Here is a 13,544-nt window from a genome sequence, read left to right on the forward strand (position 1 = left end):
ATATATATATATATATATATATATATATATATATACACATATATACACACACACACACACACATATATATATATATATAAAATAATAATTTTATTTAATCACTTAACAGGGAAGTGTTCAGGAGCAGACACATTCTTGAGGAAGTTTGGAAAATGGGAGGGAGGAAAGTGATAAAGACATGGAAGATTTTGCTCAACAGTATTTTAAAGGGTAGAGAAGTACCTAGATCTGCTCCACTCTCCCCCTTTCAGCAGATTCAGTCTGTCTTTCCACTTTCTCCCTTTTACCAGCTTCGGCCTCTTTTTGCTCTTTTCGTCCTTTCAGGGTCTTCAATCTCTCTTTGCTGTTGCCCTCTTTGCACTTCAAATTGTTCTCCCTTGCCCCCACACTCCTTCAATCTCCCAAACATTCGGTGTCAAACTCAAGTCTCTAACTCTGTGGGTGTTCTGAGATCAGAAAAGACAAACGACAGTTGAATAAAACACCTTTATAAAACACAGAGCTTTCGGGACACACCCTTCCTCAATGATTAACATAAGGTTCATTAAAAAATTCACTTAAATACACCCAAAAAGACATCACATGACCCGCAGCCAGGACCATATGACCAAAAATTCAATTTAAAAAGGTCAATATTTAATACATATAAAAGTACATATAAATACATATAAAACATAAAAATTCTTATATAGAAGTGAAAATATAAACATCATATTTACTTCAATTTTGTTTGTTGTATTTTAATCAATATTGGTTTTAAAGAAACAGCTGTGTTCAAACCTGGATATACATCAGCCATAAGACGTATTATCCATTCATATTCCTTTGTTTCTAACAGATTATTTATATCCCCACCTCTAAAAGGTTTCTGTACCATATCTAAAACTCTAAACTTAAACTTATGGTTCTCACCTAGTGTCCTAATGTGTTTACCCAAGGCATTATTCTCAGATTAAGAAATGAGTTGCTTGCAAGCGTGATCTACATCTAAAGCCATCACCTGACTGCCTCTTTTTTCAATGGACGGGATTTCAGCTGCAAAAAAGGCATGCCCATCGTGGGGATAGGAATATGAAATTTCCTTGGCTTTACACTCCATATTTAGCTAAGACATTGATTTTTCCATACATCACAGGTTCATTTCTCTGTTTCCTAACTACGCTGACTAGAAAATAAAATAACTGCTGTGTAAGATTTACTGTTCTATATATATATATATATATATATATATATATATATATATATATATACACATATATACATATATATATATATATATATATATATATATATATACACACACACACACACACACACACACACATATATGCATATATACATGCATTTTGGTAATCAAAGCTGTTTTAAATGTTATACAAAAGTCCAGTTTACAAGCTCCAGACACTGCCTACTAAAATAATCTGTGAAAAACAGTGGTAAGAGTTCACCCATTGCCTTAAATTATATTACGGCAGACAGGAGGTACAGGGTTTAATTCTTGTACTGTTGCCATTTGTACTTGAATGTGTAACAAACAGAAATATGGACTTTGAGTCCCACTACCATTGCCAATTAAAAACACAAAAGCCAAATGGTCTTAAGGGTATATGGTAAATGGCCATGAAGACAACCATTTTACTCTGTGTAAACCTTTGATGCCAGACTATGAACAAAAAGCAAGGTAGAACAGGAAATTATTTCAACTTGCTACTCTCAGATGAATACACTATTCTCCTAACAAGCAATATTAATAATTTAACAATATTAACATAAATGCCCTTTGCTTTCATAAACAGCTTGAAATAACAATGCTGATAGTTATTTTCAGTGTACACCCTGATGTCTGATTGTGATAGAAAATAAAAATAACTATAAGAAAACACTTTGAATTGATGCTCTCACATACAATGTAATGAACAAGCTAATATTAATGACTTAAAAATAATCAACTCTCATTTTGTCTTCACACATAACCTGCACTCAAAAAAAACTGTGTATAGCACTGATGTATGATCATGACGAAAATGAACAAAATAATGGAACTAGCTTTGTATTTCAACTTGTTGCTGTCAGACATGAATATACTGCTTATCCCCCAAAAAGCTATATCCATGATTGCTCAACATAGATCATTTAACTGCCCTCCATTTTCAATTACTGGTTGCTTCCCCAAAAGATACTCCTCTTCTGGCATTCAGGTTTGAGGTCAGATCACAAAAAAGTGAAATAAATAATGACCACAGTAATGCACTTTAACTTGCTGCTGCCATTGATAGCCGCCCAACCTAAATGCCTTAAACTACAGAAGAAAAATAGACCTACTCACATAGACCTACCACGACAGCAAACCAAACACATAATCACACAAAAACATACTTGGAGGCTCTAAATAAAGATCTGCCTAAGCAGCAGAAACCTCCAAAGCAGACACCCAAGCAACCGCTACCCCAAACAAAACATGTGCAACACAATCTCACAAAGCCAGTGTGCCGAACAGTCACAGCCCTTAACGTCAGGCACACTGACATCCCGCTCACCAGGCTGAACAAGGAGAGGGTCACGGTGAGCAGCCTGTCGGGCGCTAGGATCTGCCATATAACACAAGTACTCAGGTCACTCCAAGGCAAGTACAAATATGACTCAGTCATTGTCCATGCTGGTGTAAATGACCTGAGACGTACCTCCCTGGACTACATGAAAAGAGACATAGAGGAGCTCTCTCAGCATGTAGCCCAGGCCGGTATGACCCTGACCTTGAAGTAGCATCTTACCCTCACCAAGAATGATGCCACAATATGAAGACAAGATGATCAATTTCAACAACTGGCTTAAGTACTGGTGTCATTCAAAAGGGATCCAATGCCTGTCAGCTTGGGATGATATGCTCGACAAGCCACGATGCTTGGCTAGGGACAGCTTGTACCTGTCACCCCTGGGCTTTCGGATATTGGCAAAGGCTCTTGCTACCCCCATAGTTCCTTTTTTAGGCAAGGCTCAAAAGACAAACCCACCTCCATAGGTATCACAAGGGATAAGAAACTAAGAGTAATGCTACTCAACGCCAGAAGTCTAAACCTCAAGATGCACGCACTTGAAACTCTCCTTAGCATGGAGAACATCGATATCTGTGCAGTAACAGAAACCTGGTTCAGGGCTCCCGAGAGCACCCCAGCACTAACAGGTTATACCTCATACCATGCTTTTCGGCCCCAAAACTTGGACCGAACCACAAAAGGAGGGGGAGTATCGATATTCATCAAAGATACCCACACCTCCAGGTTGGTGGCAAAGCACGAAGCAGCAGAGACTATCCATGTGCAACTAACAGTGGGTAAAACTGCCTTCCAGTTTATAGCCTGCTACAGACCACCCTTCCAAACCCAGGAACCCCACTCGGCCTTCCTGAGAACACTGGAAAATATGAAGGTCTCTCCAAACACCATTATATCGGGCGACTTCAACTACCCAAACATAGACTGGGAGCATTACTCTAGCTCCAACACCCTAGCCCAAAGGTTCCTAGAATTTATAAACTCAAATGCTATGGAACAACTTGTTACCACTCCCACAAGAGGGGAAAACATACTGGACCTGATCATCATCAACATGGGGACTCTATGCTCCAGACCAGAAGTGTATTCCTCACTGGTAAGATCAGACCATAAACTAATCTCACTGGATATTCACATCCCGACCCCACCCCCTGCCCAGAAAACCACAGTGAAAAACTTCTCTAAAGCAAATTTCACACTCCTCAAAACCGAGGTGGAATCCTTCAAAGCCCCCAAGCCTGTGGAAAATACGGCCCAGACCACAGAATCCTTTATAAACGCATTCTATGAACACCTTCAGGAATGCATGGATCATGCGATCCCAAATAAAACCAAGACCCAATCCTCCAAAGGCAGACGTCCTGTCTGGTGGACCCCAGCCATAAACAAACTATACAATAGAAGGAGGAAGCTACTAAATGATACAGCAAAATCCCAAAAAGGGAAGGCATCACTGATCAGTATTAGCAAAAAACTACGGGCACTCATAAAATTGTCTAAGGCCAGCTTCGAGAGAAAAATTGCACAGGACACTAAGGATAATCACAAGGCTTTCTTTAGTTATGTTAGGAACCTGGGTGGTAATTCCCAGATATGCTCAGAATTAGTCCAAAATGACAAAAATACACCGAACCCACAGACATTGCCAACATCCTAGCTGACAGGTTCAGCGCAAACCCCCACCAAAAGGGCAAATATCTATCCCAGCAGAGTGCTTCCCCTGACATCTCAGATGCTCAGGTAAGAGCCGCCTCTCCAAAGCAAAAACACAGCATCAATGGGACCAAACGGTGTCCCGGCTGCGTCCTACATGAACTCCAAGAAGAGCTAAACCCAAACATAAAACTACTGTTCAATCTCAGCCTTACTACAGGATATGTGCCCAAAGAGTGGCATACAGCAACAGTGGTCCCTCTCCATAAAGGTGGTGCCTCAACGGATCCTGGAAACTATCGCCCCATAAGCCTGACTAGCTTGGTCTGTAAAGCTATGGAAAGGATCATCATGGACCTCATAAATAAAGATATTGGGGACCTACAGACACTGGATCCTACCCAGTTCGGCTTTGTTAAGGGCAGATCCTGCCTCTTAAACCTGGTTGATTTCTTTGAAACAGTCACCAAGGCCATTGATGAGGGGAAGGTGGTCCACACAGCCGACCTGGACCTCGCAAAAGCCTTCGATACAATACCCCACTCGGGCATTATAGATAAGCTCACCAGCTTAAATATAAACCCCTATGTCACTAGATGGATTGCAAACTGGCTCAAGGAAAGAACCCACATGGTTAGAATTGCTGGAGCCATGTCAGACTCCAAACCAGTTACACGTGGTGTCCCACAAGGCTCAGTCCTGGGACCTCTCTTGTTCGGTATATATTTCTCGGAGGTACAGGCCAACACGGAAGGACTGTGGCTGACCAAGTTTGCAGATGACTGCAAACTGGGCGCCATACTCGACTCTCCAGCCGACACAAGCATCCTCCAAAAGGGCCTCATAGAAACAGACAACTGGTGCCAGAGCCATGGCCTCAAGCTAAATGCCAAAAAGTGTATAGTCATCCCCTTTGGCAAAAACAAAGTGCCCACAAATTACCACATAGGTGGTAATCCATTAAGTACAGAAAAAGTAATTAGGGACCTGGGGACCCAAGTTGATGGCAATCTCTCATTTGACAGCCACGTGGCCAAAGTGGTTAGAAAAACATTTTATATAGCCCACCTAATCATGAAGGGATTCACATCTAGATCAGGGGAGGTCATCGTGCCTCTTTACTCATCCCTCATCAGGCCCATAATTGAGTACAATGCCCCTTTTGGGATGTACCTTACCAGACACCTGCAGCAACTGGAAAGACCCCCAAAAGTACCTCACCAAGAGGATCAAAGGGCTCAAACAGATGCCATATGCTGCCCAGTTAAAGAAACTCCAGCTCTACTCAGTGGCATACCGCCTGTTCAGAGGCGATCTGTGCCTGACGTATAAAGCCATGTCCAACCCGGAATTAATGGACATGCTGCACCTCAGAAAATCCAAATCCCATCGAGCTACGCACTCGAGAGACTTGAACCTCAGCACTGAAATAAATAGGACATGCTGGACGGACAGATTCATAACCCAGAGGCTCCCTTCACTCTGGAATAAAATCCCAGTCCAGGTTAGGCAGAGTCCCTCATTGACTCTATTCAAGAGGAATCTTGATGAGTGGATGGGAGATCATAGGTTTACCCCGGGTATCACTTCTGTGTCACTGTTAGACAGAGGCACAGTATACTGACCTCGAAAAAGGGCATAGCAAAATAAATTTAAAATAGGTGGCGAAAGCCAAACACATTCTGGCTAGGCTTATAAATGCTCTAGGGCAGACCTAGTATGAACCTATGAACCTAAAAAGAAGAATGCATTGCTACAAGAAAGTTGATAGCATTTGCTCTAGATATTTCTCATCAAACCCCCAACCTAAATGCCTAGTAAAGTACAGAAGAAAAAGATGAATGAATTGCTACAAGAAAGTTGATAGCATTTGCTCTTGACATTTCTCCTCAAATGACTACAGAGCCTGGCTACTAAGAGTAATCTATCTCAACTGCTTATTTCACACAGTAATATGACATGGACTTTCTGTTACTATTATTGGGGAGATGCTTATTAAAATCAAAAACAAGTCATAAGCAACAAAAAAAATATCAAGTAAAAGATATATAATGGGATAATGGGGGGGGGGGGGGGGGCAGAGATGAAGCTGCCACGCTAACAAACAATATGACTGCTTAAATGCAGGTTCAAATCTCCATTTATGTTAACAGGAAGTTGTAGGTAACTATGTTAGTACATAATCTATACTAATTAAGTAATTACACCTAACATGCTCTGGGGATGGAAAAAACTGAGTTATGTCAGCATCTGCTGTTCTGCGTATTAACCATGTTGTCAAGGTAACTTAATATGTATTCAAGCGATTAAGCATTATGCAAAATAAATAAATTAATTAAAATAACATAGCATACACACACAAACAAATAATCATAATTATAATGCACACTTTTAAACTCTCACTATTATCTGGAAATAAGTGCCAAAATGCATGCTATGCAGTACTTCATAAGAAAACGCCATATGGGTAACCTGATATCAGATAGACAAATACTTAAAAGAAATTTTCTAATCTACTCAAGGAATAGAAAATCCAGCCACCAGAAATCAAGCTCTAGCCATGACAGCATGACATACTAGGAACGTGCATATTTAATCAAACCAGGAAGTGCACATACTAGCATGTAATACAATATCCAACTAGTTAATGTACGTTATCACACATAATTCTGAAAGTTCATACTGTACAAAATGACTCTTTGTAAGCTGATGTTCATGCTGCTCTTTAGTATGTAATCTTTACTCTTGCACTTTAAATGTTTGTGTTTAACTCTGGAACCAACATTTTCCTATAGCACGGGTCATGACTATAAAGGGTATGCTCACTAGTCCTCTCTCCCAATTAACAAATGGAAATAACTAATTATACGACTCCCCATTAATATTCAAAAACGTGCACGCCGATTTGTCAGCGTGCACGTTGTAACTCAGAGTTATAATAATGGAAAAAGGTCCGGTCGCCCAGACTTTTTCCATTACTATAACTCTTTTTTTACAGCAATGGAGAAAGCAAGATCTCCGTTGCTTCACACTGCCTCGCTATGTTAAACAGGTTTAACATAGCGACACAGTTTGTAAAAAGCAACGGAGATTCTCCGCTTTTTTAGCTGTCTCGCCATGTTAAACTCTTAACATAGCGACAGTTTGTAAAAAGCAACGGAGATCTTGCTTTCCATTGCTTTTTCAATTGTCTCGCTATGTTAAATGGGTTTAACATAGCGAGACAGCTTTAAAAAAAGCAACGGAGAATCTACGTTGTTTTTTTTTAAAGCTGTCTCGCTATGTTAAACCCATTTAACATAGCGAAACAATTTGTAAAAAGCAATGAAGACCTTGCCTTTCTCCGTTGCTTTTGCCCACAGCTCTGATGTACTGCGTAGGCATAAGCATGTGCAGTACATCAGAACTGCCGCAGAATACCAGACAGCTGCGGAAGGGCAGCAAGGAGGCATTATACAATACCATTATTAAAGAAAAGCAATTATTTTTTTTTCTTTAATAATGTCATTGTATAACAGCAATAACCCACGCCTGGGTGTGGGTAATGCTGGAATTACCCGCGGCTGGCTTTGTTTGCGCCCTCGTGACCAAGCTACACCAACCGTGGGTAAATCCAGCATTACCCACACTCAGGCATGGGTTATTGCTATAATACACAATGCTACATAATCTGCCCATAATGCGGGTAACACATGGTTGTGAAAATGCGGTAAGAACTAAGAAGAGATCTTAAAATATTTACTCACCAATCTGAGAAAACTGGAGAGAAAACCAAAACATACTAGAAAAAGTGAAATACTAGCAAAAAAAAATTATTGAAAATGCAAGTCTAAATAGTTCAAAGAATGCCCAAATGCCTCCTCATACACACAGAGACATTAATTTTAATAAATCTGTATGTCAGAAGAGTGTACCTTGATTGCTTTTCTCTTCCTTGACTGCCTCCATTTTACTCTTTTCAATGATTTCATATCCCAGGTCCTGTACATTCACCTGGACATCTCTGTCCTCCAGTTCTGGATAAACTATGTGTTCAAGACAAAAAAAGCATTACATTTCAGCTGTAATAATAAAAAAAATGTTTAAAAAAGCTAACTGCATTGTTTCTACACTTGTACAATTCAACAGCATATATCCACTTGAAAAGATTGCAAGTTTAATAACAAAAAATATAGCTTTTGTAACTGCATATCAGTGATGTACGCAACTGCAATTATATCCACTACTAGCTGCAAAAGGGTCAGTTCTTGAAGCCAAGGTGGAAAGGATAAGGTCTTGACGATCTGGATACAGCAGACACAGAATCACATTATCTGATTTAGGAGGAGGCCCTCTCCAGTACACAACTGTTATTTTTTTTTTTAATTCTTATATCAGACAGACACAGTTCTATACTTCCATTCTTCATTTAGAGACATGGGCAGTTCTGGCAACAAACCTCTTAATGCCATAAGGCAGGCTGGGAGGAACCAAAAAAAAATCCCTAGGCTACTTAGTCTGATTCTCAGCATTGTGTGAGAACAACCTGTACCAGTGAAGAACAGAAAGCACAAGAACAATAGTTAATTTACAGAACATTCCATGTTGAGTAGCTGATGATGACAATGTAAGTAGTACATTTACTAGTGAAATAACTATACTTATGTTCTAGGGATAGAAAAAAATTAGTTACATCAGCACTTGCTGGTCCACATAACCACCATGGTGTCAAGACAACTTAATATGTAGTTAAACGGTTAAGCATTATGCAAAATAAATAAATAAATAAATAAAAATATTACTAATCATAATCTAACACAGCAGTAATGCATACTTTTAAACTCTCAGTATTATCTGGAAATAAGAGCCAAAAAAGCATGCTATGCTGTACTTTAAGAGAGGTAACCGATATCAGTCAGACGAAGTCCTAAAAATAAATGATTATACTCCACTCAAGGAATAGAAAATCCATACACAACGAATCAAGGTCTGGGGAAGGCAACACGCGCATTAATTTTAAAAAAAACTCTGTCAGGAGAGTGTACCTTGACTGCTTTTCTCTTCTTTGACTGCCTCCATTTTATTCTTTTCAATGAGTTCATATCCCAGGTCCTGCACATTCACTTGGATTTCCCTGTCCTCCAGTTTTGGATGAACTGCAAGTATTCAAGGGGAAAAAATCATTACATTTAGCCTGTAATAATAAAAAATGTTCAAAAAATGAATGCATTTTTTTGCAACTTGTACAATTCAAAAGCATATATGCACTTGAAAAGATTACAAGTGTAACAAAACGTATTATATGTTGTAACTGCATATTAATGTCCAAATGCATTTATAATGCAGATAATTCTGCATGCATCTACATTTTGTGCTGCACATAGCCATAATGCAGTCAGATACCTACTTCAAACTACATTTTTATACACAATTTTATTCAGATGTTAATGAAAGCAAAACACTTAGACTTAATGTGTTACTGTAACATATGTGAAGCTTTTCTCTTCAAGACTCCACTCCCCTCCAAATTTTAAAGAAGAAGGGTGGTATTCAGGATAATCAGCTCAGAAGCTGGAAAAAAATAAGAAAGTAGTTGCGATTTGTGGTGTAATGGACATCAGCCAACTAGCTGCAGAAGGGCCAGTTCTTGCAGCCAAGGTGGAAAGGGTAAGGGTCCTGACAGACTACCTGGACATATATCAGCTGATCTGGAAGGAGGCCTTCTCCCATACATAACTGGTGTTTTTTTTTTTTTTTTTAATTATTATATCTCTAAACAGACAGATTTGTACTTCCATTCTTCATTTAGAGACTTCTGGCCAGCAAACCTGTAGATGCCATTTGGCAGGCTGGGAGGGAACAAAAAAAAAAATCCCTGTGCTACTTATTCTGATTCCCAGCATTGTGTGAGAACAACCTGCAACACTGAAGATCAGAAAACACAAGAACGATAACTAAAGAACTTACAGAAACCTCCATCAGTGGCAGCTAATGCTGACCGTACACAGCAGAGGTATGATGGAAAAGTAATACTCTACTGGATAAAAGCTTCATTGTAGATTAGCTGATATGATGAGTGCACATAGCTGTTCTAGGACATCATATGGCTTCTGCAGTGGGGAAGTGTTGAGAAGAATTTCAAGCACATATAAACTGTAAGGCAGGAACCAGAGGCAGGACAAAAGACAAGGGACTCAGAAGGCTGAGATTCCTAAAGCATTAATGTGCCGAAAGGAGATCCAACGTCTGAAGACAAGATCCAAGCAATAATACTTGGTGAAGGTGTGAAACTAATGTCCAAATGACTGCATCTGAAATGCCCACAAAAAGAAACATTTTTGAGGAAAGCACAAGAAAATGTTAAAGCTCTGGTGTAATGCCCTTGGGAAGCAGTATCTTCCACCTGCCAATTCTTCTCTGGGGGGTACAAGACAATACAGTCATCAAGCCATATGGAAGGGGTTTAACAGCTTGCATCTCTTCACTGTCTGGAGCAAAGGAAACAAAGAACTGGCACAATTTCTGAACACATGCACCCACGTCAGACACCACCTGTGCTAGTGGTGTAAATGCCAAGTACGAAGGACTCTCTCCTCACTGGTTCCAACATCCATAATGAAAACATAAAAGATTAACAAAAATACTTACAGATAGTTCTGAAACTACTTTGGGGAGAGAGTCAACGGTTTAAAGATCCTGTGAGCAGGATGATGGCTACTAAGAAAGTACAGTTGTGTACACGTACCATAAATGTAGATGTTAAGAGTGCATTCACTGTTGCAGTCATCACCTGTGGGTTATCCCTGCTGTGGTAGCCCTCGGCCGGCCCGAATACCAGAGTCAATGTTTTTCTGCATTGGCAGCTGTTGCCTGTAGACTGAGGTCAGGTCGTCCGTGCTCTAAAGCAAGGCTGCCAACGCCATTACATCAGTTTTCTTGCCCTAACCCGTCAGAAACACAAGGAAATATGGTAAAGTGGTGCTGGTGGCTAAAAGCCACCATGAGAAGTTTATGTCTCCCTAAGGAAAGAGGATATAAGGGGGAAGGAGGGAGGGGAAACCAGGACTGCAACAGTGAATACACTCGGACATCTACAATTATGGTAAGTTTACACAACTGTACTATGTTCTTCGTGTTTCACTGCTGCAGTCATCACCTGTGGGAGGAATCTCAAAGCTGAGGAGAAGGGTGGAAGGATTAGTTAGAGACCTAGGCATGGGTCAGCATCCCTGCAGAAAGTACAGTTGTGTACACTTACCATAAATGTAGATGTTAGAGTGCATTCACTGTTGCAGTCATCACACTTGGGTTATCTGCCTGCAGGTAGCCCTCAGTCAGCCCGAATACCAGAGACTTAGTATTTCTGCATCAGATAATGTTGCTCCAGGACTGACGTCAGGGTTATAAAAACAGGCAGCCGATGCCATTAAATCAGTTTTTCTTGCCCCAAATGTCAGGAACTCCCCAAATAGGGAGCTAAGTTATGGTGGGGAGAACACCACCAGTAAAAAGTAAATACCAATACCAATAACCCAGAAGGGGTAAGTAAAGCCATAGAGAGGAGAGAGAGAAAAACAGGGGGGCTGGAGGGAGGGAAACCAGGACTGAAACAGTGAATACACTCGAGCATCTAAATTTATGGTAAATGTACACAACTGTACTATGTTCTTTGTGTTTCACTGTTGCAGTCATCACACTTGGGTAGATTCCCAAAGCTGAAGAAGGGTGGAGGCAGTCAAGAAGAGTTAGGGCTGGCTAGTATGCCTTGCAGGACTGCTGTAGCAAAACCTGCCCTGGATTTGGAAAACATAGGCAGGTGGTAATGCTTGTTGACGGTGCCTCCACTGAGAAATGCTGTAGAGGTAGATGTTGCCCTCGTGGAATATGTTCTGACCCCCTGAGGGGTTGGTTTCTCATGGTGCTTGTAGCAGAAATGGATGCAGTGTGCTATCCATTTGGAAACAGTTTGTTTTGAAATGGCCTTGCCCTCTGCCCCTGTTGCAACGCTGACTAGTAACTGGCCAGATTTTCTGAAGGGCTTAGTCTTATCAAGGTAGAAGAACCTGAGCTGTCTGTGCACGTCCAAGGAGTGCGGGATCCTTTCACCTTTATTTTGAAGATTAGGGAAGAAGGTTGGCAAATGGATGGATTGGTTAAGAACCACACTGGACACCACTTTAGGCATAAAGGAAGGGTTAAGTCCTGAGGGAAACCCTGTGAGCATGGAAAATAATGAAGGGCTCCACAGCCATCAGTGCTTGTAGCTCAGACACTCTTCTAGCTGAAGTAATGGCTAGAAGCAAGGCTGTTTTCCAAGAGAAGAATTTTAACTCTGCTGACGCAGCAGGTTCAAAGGGGGGAAGTGTGAGCTTTTCCAGTACAAAGTTAAGGTCCCAGGCAGGGGTGGGTGTTCTCCTTGGTGGCCTTAAATTGCTTGCCCCTCTCAGGAACTGTTTGATAAGAGGGTGCAAGAAGAGAGGTGGCTCAGTGTTGTAATGAGACAAAATAGCTGAGACATGTATCTTAATGGAGAAGAAGGACAGGCCCTGGTGGAATAGATCTGTTAAGTAATCCAGGATAAGAGGCAGGGAGGGCAGTGTTGTGTCCTCTCCTTTAGATTGAATTCATGAGAAGAACCTTTTCCACTTATCAGCATAGGATTTTCTTGTACTGGGTCTTCTGGCTTCAAGAATGATGTCCAGCACCTGCTTGCTTAGGGTTGCTGGGGGAGAATTCAAGGAATAAATCAAGCTACAAGATTTAGGGTTTGCAGTTGTGGGTGCAAAATCTGTCCCTCTTGCTGAGAGAGAAGGGTTGGTTTCTGGCATAGGTGACAGGGTGGCATTGGTGTCAGGCTGCGAGTGGGTACCAGTGCTGACATGGCCATTCTGGGGCAATATGAATTGTCCTTGGTCTGTCTTGTTTTATCTTGAGTAATACTCTTGAGAGAAATGGCAGAGGGGGAAAGGCATAGCTTGAGAGATTCACCCACTGAAAAGATAGGGCATCCACTTTCCAGGCCCTGTTGTGAGGAGTCCTGGTGCAGGATTTGTTGAGCTGGTGGTTGTAGGGGGAGGCAGAGAGATCCAACTCTGGGGTCCCCCATCTCTGAATCAGAAGGTTGAAGGTGCTGGGCCTCAATTGTCACTCATGGGGGTCTAGGAAATTTCTGTTTAAGTCGTCTGCCAGTGAGTTTTGTTTGCCTGGCAGGAATTGAGCTTACAGATGGACTTGAATGTCCAAGGCCATGTTCCACAGGGCCATGGCTAAACCTGCAGAGTGGGTAGGAATGGGTTCCCCCCTGCTTGTTGATGTACCACATAACTGTGGTGGTGTCTGTTTTTATTAGCAGTTGTCCTG

At 41.1% G+C, this 13,544-nt stretch overlaps 1 protein-coding gene across 5 annotated transcripts in view; it reads right to left on the reverse strand.

Annotated features, from left to right (window-relative positions):
* LOC122791042 (myomegalin-like) overlaps positions 1-13,544 on the reverse strand; it is a 3,200,315-nt gene that overhangs the window by 856,251 nt on the left and 2,330,520 nt on the right. For all 5 annotated transcript variants that reach the window (XM_044058817.1, XM_044058818.1, XM_044058820.1 and 2 more), the window contains exons 40-41: positions 9,230-9,340; positions 8,120-8,230 (exon numbers count right to left, since the gene is read on the reverse strand). In XM_044058817.1, the coding sequence (XP_043914752.1) occupies positions 8,120-8,230; positions 9,230-9,340 (222 nt within the window). The remainder of the gene's footprint in view (positions 1-8,119; positions 8,231-9,229; positions 9,341-13,544) is intronic.

The sequence above is a fragment of the Protopterus annectens genome, chromosome 16.part0 (genome assembly GCF_019279795.1).
Source record: "Protopterus annectens isolate FY-2018-M chromosome 16.part0, PAN1.0, whole genome shotgun sequence".
Taxonomy (NCBI): Eukaryota; Metazoa; Chordata; order Ceratodontiformes; family Protopteridae; genus Protopterus; species Protopterus annectens.